Source organism: Nomia melanderi, chromosome 6 (genome assembly GCF_051020985.1).
Source record: "Nomia melanderi isolate GNS246 chromosome 6, iyNomMela1, whole genome shotgun sequence".
In the NCBI taxonomy this organism is placed as follows: domain Eukaryota; kingdom Metazoa; phylum Arthropoda; class Insecta; order Hymenoptera; family Halictidae; genus Nomia; species Nomia melanderi.
This window is the reverse complement of record NC_135004.1, coordinates 9,841,816-9,855,088: the sequence shown is the minus strand read 5'-3', so window position 1 is coordinate 9,855,088 and position 13,273 is coordinate 9,841,816. Positions and strand designations below refer to the sequence as shown.

At 36.4% G+C, this 13,273-nt stretch overlaps 1 protein-coding gene across 5 annotated transcripts in view; it reads left to right on the top strand.

Annotated features, from left to right (window-relative positions):
- Window positions 1-13,273, top strand: part of LOC116433372 (semaphorin-1A) — a 635,674-nt gene that overhangs the window by 67,002 nt on the left and 555,399 nt on the right. For all 5 annotated transcript variants that reach the window (XM_076368704.1, XM_076368702.1, XM_076368703.1 and 2 more), the window contains exon 2: window positions 6,922-7,101. In XM_076368704.1, the coding sequence (XP_076224819.1) occupies window positions 7,005-7,101 (97 nt within the window). In that variant the 5' untranslated portion in view covers window positions 6,922-7,004. The remainder of the gene's footprint in view (window positions 1-6,921; window positions 7,102-13,273) is intronic.

The window sequence follows — 13,273 nt, the reverse complement described above, 5'->3', positions numbered from 1 at the left end:
GAACACTCACGTTTTTCGTAAAATTTGTAAGTTTAATTAGAGTTCAATTACAGATTTCAATAAATATTAATTTATTTCACACGTAGATATAAATGATTTATATATTATTGTATGTAATACGATATCAAATGGCAAGCCTATCGCAGAATTACTCTTAAAATTTCAAATGTTAGACAAAATAATTGAAAAATTCAGGATACAATAAAACAATTCTTATAGAGTACTTTACAATTACACAGTACATTGAAAACAGATGAAAAGTACGAATTATCATTGTACAGTTAATATATACACGTATGCACTGTTATGTAGTTAACCTCTCGTTGGAAAGACGTATCGGGCACGTCGAGATATTTTTGTTCCAAAATTGCCAATGACATTTTATAAACACCGATAGTCTAGTTGCATTACACATACTAGATTCTTTTGAAATGCTTCATTCTACATAAAATTATTAATAAATGAAATTAGTGTACATATCCGCGTGAAATAGGTAAAAGCAAAATTCTTCGCGCGAGAGTTTGCCAAATCTTTGAATTCATTTCCAGATTTCAGAATTCCAGAATTCCAGCAAGACGCTAATGAGAACTATTACCAAACTCTCCGTGCCTTTATCTTTTATTTAAAGAAATCAGAAAAGTTGAAAATCGTGAGTGCTTTGAATTTTTTTGCCAGCGACTGTGCACGGTCTCGTCGCGTAGCGGAATCCTCCTCATGATCTGTTTGCCTGATTTCGCAATCTCTTTTCCCTGAGGTTTCCCAGCCGCGACGCGATCCGATGAGGAAAATTAAATCGAGGTTTCCTTTTCTCTCTGTAACTTCTCGTTTTTTTCCTCGATCGGATCCAGTCAGAGCAGTGGCTGGGCGGGGTCGTAACGGGCGCCCGTTGGCTCGTGACTCGTCTGACGTAAGAGAAAGTATCTCTGGTTCGGCTGCAGCGGCCACCACGGGGAATCGGAAACCGGCGACGACGCTGGAGGGAAGTGACTCTCGATCTGCAGCTCGTCTCGTGTCTTGAAAATAGGGCGAGCCACGCCTAAGCTTGGCCTCGCTCTCTCGGATGCGTGCACCTTGGCGAACGGCGAGCCCGTGTTGCGCTGCACACCGGCGTGTCTGCTCCCCGACATCGCCTTTTAACCCCCTCAAACTTGATTTTTGTACAAAATTGAAGAGTATTTATAGAGGAGATTGTAAGTGCCAACGTCAAATTTTTCACTAGGAGGAGGAAAGTTATATAATGTTACTGGAATGTTATGGTATAATCATGTCGTCTTTCCATGCTATCAGTACATTAGATCTTGATGCAAATTGAAGTTTTTAAGAATACGATTCGGAAAATAGAATTATTATAGGAAAAGATTTTTCGTAATCAATACTATAGAAGGCATTATACATAGAATATTTTGTATTGAGTATTTTAATCAATATTGCATATTTTAATTATTTCATTTAATTTTATATTTAATATATTGAATACTGAATATTTTACAGTTCATGTATTTTTTCGTATTTACCTTGTGTATTTCGTACAATTTCAAATTGCACATGCATGAAAATCCACAGTTTAATTATACTTAAGTTACACTTAAATAGTATATTACAAAATAATAATAGAAGGAAAAATATTTTTGAGTTTTGGCATTTATAGCATTTGCTACGAGAACTCTTCAATTATGTTTACTTAACAACAAAGGATCTCCGATGTATCATCAGTAATGACATTATTTTTATTAAAATGGTGGTAGTATGCTATTTCTCTGATATTAATAGGATCAAAACATGTGTATGTATGGTTGCCTCTTACAGTGTTAATATTTTGTCAAATTTGAGGTAGTAAAACAGTGCACGCTTTAATGTGCGTCAGGACTGAAGGGGTTCAGCGATTTCTTGGGAGCGCGTTGGAGATTTCCTTCGATTTATTAGGTTTCCCCGTGCAACCATCGTGTCGACATCGAGATTATTTCTGTTCGTGCGATGGAGATTCGAATTTATCGGCTTGTCGCCGAACGGTCTATCCGTTCCGTAGGTAAGCAACAGGTTTGTTAATCGTAGAAGACGATAGTCTAGACGCTGTGATGGCGAACGTACAATATTTAGCGCATTTGGAATTCATTCGGTGATTATTCATTTGATAATGAGACACTGAATAATAAATTAACTCTTTTGTGGTTGAATACCGCCGTAATGGCCACTTCAAGCTTTGATATTTGGAATTGAAAGTTTTGAATGAATAATTTAATTATTCAGATAACAAGAGATTGATACATGGTGTTTTTCGTTTCTGTTACTTAAGGCATCGATGAATAATTTAGTTTCTTCTGGAAAAAGCTTTATTTAAAGTTAGAAGAATCTCATTCACAAAGAGCTAACTCTTCGGTTACTGAGAAGTGTAACATTCAAAGCAATATTTCATTAAATTTCTTATAAATTTATAAATCTGATGAAGATTATTATTGATTTCTTTTAAGTTTATTGTATGAAGAGATGATTTATATTAGATAGATATATAAACAACAAAATCTAATCCTATTTCAAGTATAGGAAACGAAGTGTCAATTTTTAAATGAAATTTAGGCGAAATTTTCATATATTTATGAAATTCAATAATGTTTAAAAAATATTATTTACATTAAATATCTGTTACCTATATTTTATCGAATATCCATGTATGATTTTAAAATCCACTTACGATTCTTTGGTAGACAAGCGACAAAGTTGATGTTTTATTATTTACAACGTAGAAGGCAGTAGTATAAACCAGGACGGCGACCATTAATCATTCGGCACGCTGGTCCGCACTCAACGAAAGTGTTGCTGTCTATTAGAATCGTCGAAAAGCAAATGGGACAGTACTTGAAACGCTCGAACAAATTGAGAAAAATGGAAGTTGTTCGAGCATTCGAATTTTACAGGATTGATTTGTTTGAATAAGTGAGATTGTTTACAATTAATTGCCTGTCACCTACGTGATTTAGATGTTGTACACACATGTGCGTCGTACAAATAAATTCATTTAAAGTGTACACGCGTTCGAATGGTTTAAAAGTATTCGGTGAAATTTGTTTTCTATATTTTACAAGATTCTATAATGTAATAGGTTCACCGGCATGATCTTGGTAATTGTTTCTAAATAGGGCACCTATGAACATGGGAGTATCGATTAGACGAAAATACGATTCTTGATAATGATTGAGAGCGTTCGTGTCGAACAATTTAACATCAAAACAATTTTGTTAACAACTTCTCAGAGACACATCTGTTACCTTTTTAACAATTGCAAAATGAAGAATGGGCCATTTTCACCCGTCTGGTAGTTCTATTGTTAATTTTAAACTTTTCTATTAGCGACTAATATTAGATTAAAATAAAGATTCGTGTTTCAGTCATTTTCAATAACTCTTTATTGTTCATGAATCCTTGTCTAGATTTAGATAAATATTACTTTACAGTTATGACGTTTGTTAAAAAGTTTTATTATTTTTACTAGGTTTAATTAGTAGAAATTCTCTACTTTCGTATCAGAGCATGTTTATACAATTTATATAATTTATACAAATGTGTTTTATAACAATAATTAAAACTAGTAACAAATAATGTAGTACTGTAATAATATAATACATGAAAGTTTATTTATAATGATAAATTATAAATAATAAATAATTATAACATAAGTTTATACATAATAATACAAATAATATAGTAATGAAGTAGAATTATAATCAACGAAATCTAAAAGCGTTTCGTGTAAGTTAGTTTCGTGTTATATTTCGTGAAGCATTCGACAAACTTTCGCATTGATTCAATGCAAATACAAGAGCTGCGAGTTCGGGTATTTCGACGATAGAAATGAAAATTATTACGGATCACGTGAGCAATTTAAAACACGCATAAAACGAAGCGTGTGAAATATTATTAATGATAAATTCTGCGAATTTAATTTCACAAGAATTTAATACAAGTTAAAAGAAAAACTACGAGTTTTCATATTTAGATAACAGAAATGGAAATTACTATGCTTAAAAATTACATGGACAATTTAATAGAGAATAATAAAGTACAGTATTCAAATATTATTAATTAGAAATTATGCAAACTTAGATTTTGACACTGTTTTTCGAAGACTCGAATGAAGGCGTAGCTTTATGGATAGGGATTTTAATTACTTCGAAATGATCTGAAACATTCTCCGCAGAAGCTTGAACGGTTTCGATTACATTTCTTCTCTAGCGCTGGTACTACATCAATGCAGTGCGGTTAAATTGAATCGGAACATATCGATCTTTATATTCGCGTCAAAAAATTCAATTACACTAATATAATTTAATGAAGTAATGGCTACGATTATCAATTTAGTTTACGATCGGTGTCGGATTTTGTAGCACATACCGAATCTTTAAATGCCAGAACAAAGTGCCACGGTAAAAACGAGACGAAACAATTACCGTGATCTATATGTATATATTTGACAGCGAGTAATTATAAAGTATTATTAATGCGAGTAGTTATAACGTATTCTTGACTTCCAAACAATATCAAATTTACTGACAATTCAATGAAGATATTACGGGACTAAAATCTAATGAAGGAAGTTTGTCAGATGTTAAATTAATCTTGAAACAACAGTAATTAGAAGTTATAAAACTTGACCTACGAAATAATTAGATAAACTCCTCTGAAAATAGATAGAAATAACATTTTCGTATTATGATTTCTATTAACGTCCTAAGTCTCCTTTGATTAGTTTATTAAACTAGTAAAGTGGTAGAGTATAATATGAATACTTCTTTCGACATTCGATTTGACATTCAATGTTCAATAAAGTAATTCTTATAATCTGTCCCTAAGATTGCGTTATTTTCGTTTAGAATCTCACCATATTCTTTACATAAATGAATACTATGCATTCTCTAAAGAATCCAATCATCCATCCGTCCATCCATCGTTATAAAAATTTACCAAGACCATTTGACACGACGATCATCTAGAAAATATTGAAAAAACCCACAAAATTGCCTTAGCATCGTTTCAAAACTGGTTTATCGTTCGCCAGACCCCTGACATTCATTGATTTATCGATTCGCCATTTCCCTCGGTGGAATTGTTCAATGAAAGCCCAGTGCAATGTAAGCTTCTCCAGCATACCTATGAAAGGCACAATAGCTGAAGTTTGCATTTCTGAAACACCTTGTACACGAGACACCGGTGGCGGTTTGTTAGCGGTGTTAGATATGCAGCCCGATTCAACGGAAACCACTACACACGTGTAGACCCGATTTTCCACCTAATCGTGAGTGTGTTCGAAGTCATAGCGGCAGCAGGCTGCAAAGCACCAGGACAAATAGTAGTTCCAGCTGGCGACCTCTCTGCATAATGCATACCATCGTCGTCTTGTTCATCGTCGTCGCTGCACTGGTTCGAGCCGGCGGTGTCCTACTCCTTCGTTAGCCTTTTATCTTACCTGGTACCTTCTTTCCTCCCTCCTCCAACCCTCCCGCCCTCGTACCCTATCTCTCCCTAGTAGGCGGCGTGGTTCAGCTATGCAAGAAGTCGCGCGTGTAGAAGTTCTCCGCGAAAAAGAACAAAGACACTTCTGCTCCTACTTGCCGGCGACCTCTCCCTTGTTAAGAACTAGAAAGATTTAAGAAATGCCTGCATTTTTAACGGGACCACGCGCGAAACTTCTTCGCGCCTGCGGAAATAAATTCTGATCAGATTACTTGAACAGCTCCGTGGATTGCTATCGTGAAAGCGGAATAACTGACACTTGCCTGTGCGATAGAGGGTAGTCTACATGAGTTTTATATTTTCGATTGGTGTGTTGAGCCTTGATAACATTTGAGTGAATGTTAAGGAATTTGAATTCGTTCGGTTTCCAAAGTTTCAGGGCTAAAATACGTGAGTAACATGAGGAGGTACCTGTAGATACTCCCCAGATCTTGCATATCTAGTAGATCCTAAGACCCACGCAGACCCCTAAGCCCACGAACCCTTCAAAATTACTCTGATCCCTAGAAGGAATATGGATTCTAGGAGGTATAAGGAGATTCTGGAGGATTTGGAGGATTTGGTCTTATTTATGCGAACCTACAGCTCATCGATTAGTTTATTAAAAGTGCTAAATTACATGCTTCGTTAATAAAAATTATTGAAAAGTAGAGTCTGAAATCCTTGAATACTATACAGTGAGAAAGATCAGTTTCTACCGTGTAGCGAGGGTGACTTACTTTTGACATTTATATTTTTGATGATTAGGAGTTTCGTGAACCTGAGAGGTTTAGCAATTTAACGAATGAAAGAAACCGAACATGCTTTAGAGATTTCATGTGGTATAAATGGTTAACTGGTTAATTGTTGGTGACCTTGTGGATATAGTAGGTTTGTGGTTTTAAGAGGTCTCAGGTATTACGAGGATTTCCTGAATTAGGTTTAAGTTAGGGGATCTGGAGAGTACAGGATATTTTGAGGATTTAGTGAATGTGGAGGAGATCTTGTGAATCTCGAAAGTCTGACAATTAGATGCTTTAACGATCTCATGAATTACATGAATTCTCCAAGTCCCAGACACCCAAGACATTTTAAAGATCCGGTGCATCTAATGCAGAAGAACCTCCATGATTTAGTGAATACACAGTGAATCTTTGAAAGTTTCGAAGCTCTGAAGGATCTTAAATCGTAAATGTATAGTGTCTGTGGGATTTAGGAAGTGCTGAGAATTTAATTGCTATGGTGGATCTTAAAGAATCTTAAGCATATCATATCTCTGATGATTTGAAAAGACTGAAATGTTTTGTACCATGGGTAATAAAGGTTTCAATAAACGATTAATGGTGACAAATAATTTAAGCTGACATTAAAGAATATGTAGTATGTCTAATTGATTGACGTATTATTGTTAACAATTCGTTATTATCTCTTTTCCAGGTATGACGATCGGAGCGGCGATGACGAGGATCGAAAGCTACCGCTGATTCGTAAGATACCCTGCAGGGCCACTCGCTTCCAAAATGAGCACATCGCTGCGAATTTTGGCGCTGATCAGCTTAGCCGCGCAGAACGTGGCTTGGCCACAAGATCCCGTTCCTAGGCTGCACGTCAAACATCGTGAGTAACGTTTTTCTAATTACAAACACTATAACATTCACTTGCAATACCGTGTATATCAGAAAGAAATAATCTCCATAAGGAAGATGGTACATGTGACAAAACGTTATTATAAATTTCTTGTCAGTATCGTGTCGAGAAATCAACTTTAATTAGATAGAAAAACTATGAACAGTGTTTATGTACATAATTTCTTACATAGTTATGTTCTTATACGATTACTACTCTTCTTGAGTTTAGATGAGACAAATAAAAGATAACATTTTATAAACGTAAACATCAAGTTAGATAAGATTAATTAATCCTGAATATAAAATCACTTCATCATCACCTACAAGATAATTTTCTTCTGAAATACACGGCACACAAAAACAACCAGACATTATTCGTGAAATCAAAGAATTAAATTGGAACAAAACAGTAGTCTGTTCGTTTGATTATTTCCGTAGGAACATATTTAGATAAATTTAAAAGAATCAAACACCGACATTCCATTTCATTTTCTACAAAATTCGTTACACAAGTTTTCTTTCCGTGACTTTTCTAAGAACGATTACACGCGAACACTGAGAATACGCAGCAGTTATGTTCCAAATTCATATATACGATTCTGTCCAGAAAGAACATCTGCGCATGGACACAGTAACAGACACAAATAACGATAACACAGATAACATAGCGTATAACAGATATACAAATAATTCATACGCATAGATTAAAAAAGGCAACCAGGACGACGGAATAACGCTCGTTATTCTTCGGTTTCTCTGTAATTCAATCAACTTCTTCAAATGTTTGTAAACCATATTTCCACGCGTTTACGGGGCGAGCACTGCATTAAACACGAGGAATTATAATGTATTTTTAAAACGTACGAACCGTACGACTAACATCGATGTATCCCGGTTCTGCGGCAGTCATTTTCCCTGCAGAATAAACGTCACTGCGACGGCGGACGTTCCGTACGCCACGACATTAACATTTTCAATATTTATTAAGCGGTTTCTCTTCGAGAATAATACTCGACATGATACTGCTCGTCTCGCGTCTCATTGTTCTTCTATCGGACTCGCGAAATCGAGCCAGAAAACAAAGGTGAATGCACTCGCGATGACTTTAAACGGTAATTTGTCTCGCGCGACGAAAAGTACTATATACTATTCACGTTAGTTCCATCGGCATTAGACTTAACCCTTTGCGGAGGAAGATTCTTTGAAATGTAGCAAACCTTCAACAGATGAAGCTAAATTGTATATCAATAGTATAATTGATAGGACAAAAGGAAACTGCGTGCTGTTCTCTTGCTATTCGAGCAATTAAATCATTTATTTGTGATTTAATCTTCGGAATATGAAAATTTCATCTCGCCGGAATGTCGACATTCGTTCGCAAAGGGTTAAAAGTGGTCACGAGCAAGGTGAATCAACCGCACGCTCCACCTCGGCACACGGCTCGGCCAATAAGGACGTGCCGTAATTGCCATAATTACCGTATCTTGCGCCGTGAGTGGACGGCTCCCCTTGCCTCTGTGCACTTTTAAGTCTAAGACCGATGAGTTCCATCTACTGGAACTAGTACTAGTTCAGTATAGTGCCTTATTGACGTGAACCCAGCCAGCCTAACTGTACTTATTACACACTTCTCACGTTAGCTCCATCAACCACGAAGTTAAAAGTGCATAGGGGAAAGGGGACTCTCCCATTCACGATATTCGTGCCTTGACCTTGGACGCATGGTCATTATTGGCGCACGGTAGTAACAAAGGGCAGAAGTTAGACCAAATGTGACGAAGTGAACTATAGAGAATTTTCTTTTCTATAGTTACGTCTCACTACGTTATATTCGATCTCGCTTCCGTCCTCTGTTATCGCTGCGCACCAATGATAACTATGCGTCGAAAACCAAGGCCCGAATATCATGAGTGGAAAAGTCCCCTTGCTTCCCTGACTTCTCCCGTAGAAGAATGGCCGCCAACGCTTCTCTCCCGGACAGTATATAGTGGCGGTTGCGCTGTAAAAGCTTCCGCTCGCAAGATGAAAGGGATCAAAGAAAATTTCGGCGAACGCGTTTCTGTCCCTGCTTAACGATAATGCGTCGGTGAATTCGATTCACGTCTGCTTTCGCGCGCGAGAATTTAATAAAACGAAACCGAGCCGGCCGCGGCCAGCCTATTTTATAGGCGTATCGAACTACCATATTGGCTCTAGCCGACGTTTTAGGGTATATGCGGCCATTAAATTAAGATTAATAAAGTTAGCTGATCGCGAGCTGGCGGCTGCATTTTACGCGACCGCGGTCCGCTATTCATTCACCGTGATTAACTTCGATACTTGGGTGTGACACTGTCCAATATTCGCACGCCGTCTACATTGGTCTATGCAGAATCGATTATCCGGCTTTCCTTGCAGTTTGCCCGGTGCTGTTTCGCTTCGTAGATTTCACTTTTGCCACGCTGAGAAATTAAAACTGGCTGTGGACTTGTGTCTGGAATTGGCTGATTGTATTTACGATTTCGATACCGGTGGTATGTATGATGAAATAGGAAACGATAGTAAATGCTTATCAGTTTACGATTTTGGATATCTTTGTTTGGATGGGTGGATTTCGACTTTATTGGTAATCATAGCTGGACAAATTGTAAAGTGCATTGGAGATGTTAAAGGAAAATTGATAATGATTTGGAATAGAGTTTGCGACAGTGTCGAATCGATGTGGTTCAACGAAAGTTGGGGTATTATTTTAGTTTTGACATTCGGTGAAAGGTTTCAACTGTTCGATGCGAAGTTATTGTGTTTTATATTTGTGGTTTTCAGTTTGTAAGTTAACTGATCGTAATTGGGGAATCTGTGAAAATAATAGAGTGTAATAATTATTTAATTTCGATGGGTAACAAGAAGGATGATAGAATATGAGGAAGCAATACATTATGCGTGGGATTTTATTAGCTACTGCTATGTATCTAATGAGCGGAAGTAACAGTTTTAATAGTTTTAACATTTTTAACGTGTAATTTCCCTGGCAGTAAGTTTCGTAACTAAAGGTTCATTAACGGCATAGAAATCCCTCTTTTATTTCTTTCTATTAATAAGTGTAACTCACGTCAACGTCTGAAGTTACGTGTACCGTTTATTTGCTCTTTATTTATTGATTTTAGTTTGAATTTAAGAATTTATAAACTAAAAATTGAATATCTCAAACTATCCTAACTTAATTTCCAACAGTATCAAAACTATAACGCACGCTAATATGATAAAGTTCGAACAATCGCGAACATTTTGGTTATCTACGCAAAGGGAATGAAATGCATATGTAACCTTTTGATCAATTTACTCAGTGCACTTTGAATAAAGACAAAGGCGTAATTACAGAGGATTCATTACTGTTTCAGTAGCATTAATCTTAAACACCAGCTTCACTTTAGTGTACAAAAGCCAGTAGTTTTACATATGTAAATACTAATGTATCTTAGGTTACTCATCCGTATCAGCTTCCTAGGTCTGAAATATTACTGATTTTTTACTATAGAATGACTACGAACGTTACTTAATCTATAATTTCATACTTAAATCATTAAAATTATATACCTATATACCAAATACGATTACGAAGTTACCAATAAATATAATAAAAATTCATAAAACATATAGCGATCGGAACAAAATGAAATCTTACAAATAAATCGATTCGCAAGACCATAAAGGATTAAAAATAGAGCAACCCATCTAAAACTCCGATCCAATGAACGAATCGCAATCTGTCCGCAAGGACAGTTCGACTGAGAAGTCAGTTTACCAAATTCCCGACTTTACTTGCCGAGAAAGTAGTAACGCGACTTCAATCTCGCGCCCGTACGCCATCCGCAACGTCAAACTGCGCGAAGTAAAATGAATTCCGACAATTAATGGCTGCGTTTCCTATATCCCCAGCTCCCATTGAATTCATTCCACTTCATTACTGCGATGCGCGACAGATTATCGAGAACAATACGGCACATTTCACGGGAAGTTTGATAAGAAAAGGTCTGGGGCCGGGATTCCTTTGATTCATTCCTCTCCTTTGTCCCAGCGGCGGCCCTCTTTCACCACGGACCTGCAGTCTAATCTCACGGTGTACGGAGGAGGGAAAATACTACATAGATAACGATAACCGGTTAGAATTGGTAGGGTAAAACCTCCCCGGTTGCACGACACGGGACCGAAATCGCGTGCGAAACTCGAGGTACCGTGCGTTGATGAAGCGTTGGCACAGAGGCAAGTCGCATAGACTTCTTAGCCAGTGAACCTGTCTTTAGAGGCTCATCTTATATTTATTGACAGAGGGATGTGAATGAAACAATCTTTCATCTCTTACAAGGGAATTTGTTCAACCAGCACACGCCGATTTTGATGAAATTTATGCGAGACATAGTTCTTAAGAAAATATTTGATACGTATTTTTTGTTATCGGACAAAATCCATTTTAAGGGATGAAAACACCCCGCAAATCTAAATCTAAATCTAAATTGTGCATTTCGAGGCGAACAATTTAAAAAGAAATTTCTTTTCTAGACCACTTGGTTTTAGAGATATTGTAAACAATACACTTTTAATCTTCAATTTTTAGTTTTAAAATAAGATGCGTTGGTTAAAGAGGTTCCTCCGGTAGATCTAAACTTAATTTTCTTAAAACGTGAAACGTGAACCACTAGCTCCTTTGTGTAGCAGTATCCTTTAACACGTTTATGCTGGAGGATACGACTGTTGGCTTGCAGTTCGATATCATATTTGGCGTGTACCATTAATGGTTCACATTTTGATGTCGTATCAGATGGCGTGTGCTTCAAATATGTTGCTTGTTAACAGTAAAACTATCGAGCAGTTAAATTGACTTTGAAATTCTTGTATAGAAAACCTAAGACTACATCTATTGGCATTTTAATTGATTTACAATTCAGTTTGTTTATTGTTAAAACAATTTGTCTAATGATTTCTCAAAGAAGCACCTTATCTTTTTCATAATGGCAAAAAGAAGAAATCAGGAATAGGTCATTTTGACCTGTCTGGTGGTTTTAATGTTAAACTGATTTAGTGCATAGAAAAAATTGCCATGTATAGCTGAAGATTAATTTACTTATTGATCATTTCAATATATTTTCAAAAAAATTTTTAATTTCACTATCAGATGAGGAAAAACGTGAATACAGCGCCGACGTACTAAGTGAAATTGCCCGGACGCATGGAAATGTCTGCATAATCGTTGGCTGTTGAGACAGAACAGTAGGACAACTCCGCGGAAGCCGATGCCAGCGACATATATGAAGAATATTGGCAAACGGCGCCGTCGTTAAGGGTTTATTATGTGCCACCGTTTCGGCAAATAGCATATTAGAGCCAAAAATGCGCGTGAGAATGGACCTCTTTCCACTTTAACGAATCAAATTTCCATTCCTTCCGAGTAAACACCTTCTTTCGTCAACATGCCATACTCTCTTTTTTCGGATATATCTATAAATCTAGAAATCTATAGTGAGGTTTACGCAATAACCATCACGATTCTCATCGCGAGTTGCCAAAAATTTTTGAAGCTCTTAGTAGAAATTGTCGGAACGCAACGAACAAGAATCCGTTGCAATGAGTAACGTTCGACGAAATTGCAGAAAAGCTGCTGTCTCTCAGATTTTAATGATTTTTAAATATACTGTAGAAATAAATATTTTGGGTACGTATAATCGGCAGTCAAGCTTAATATCGGAGATGTATTAATATTAGTATTACTATTAGTTCCATTAGTCATAGTAAGATCAATTACATTAATCATGTCAGCAAACACAGAATTTAATATATTGCTCCAAAAGTTTTTTATGAATATTTCTAAAACGAAACTCATTGGCCGCTCTAGTTGTATGTAAATAAAAGAAAAGGTTGCTCAGGATGTTGATTCCTACATATTTAAAAGTTATAAACCTTTTTCTTGCATGTGTCGGCAAATAACCGGCCAAGCCTTATCTATCATTCAGAACAAGCTTCTATCAGTTACCGAAATTCTTAGGCACATCACTTCTGTTTAAAGATTTGTCTATACATTCGTAATTTTAACGTTTGCACTCGAGGACTCCGGAGCAGTCATTTAAAATTTGTCATTACAAACCGTAAAATTTAAATATATTATTAAATATATTATAACATTTATATCT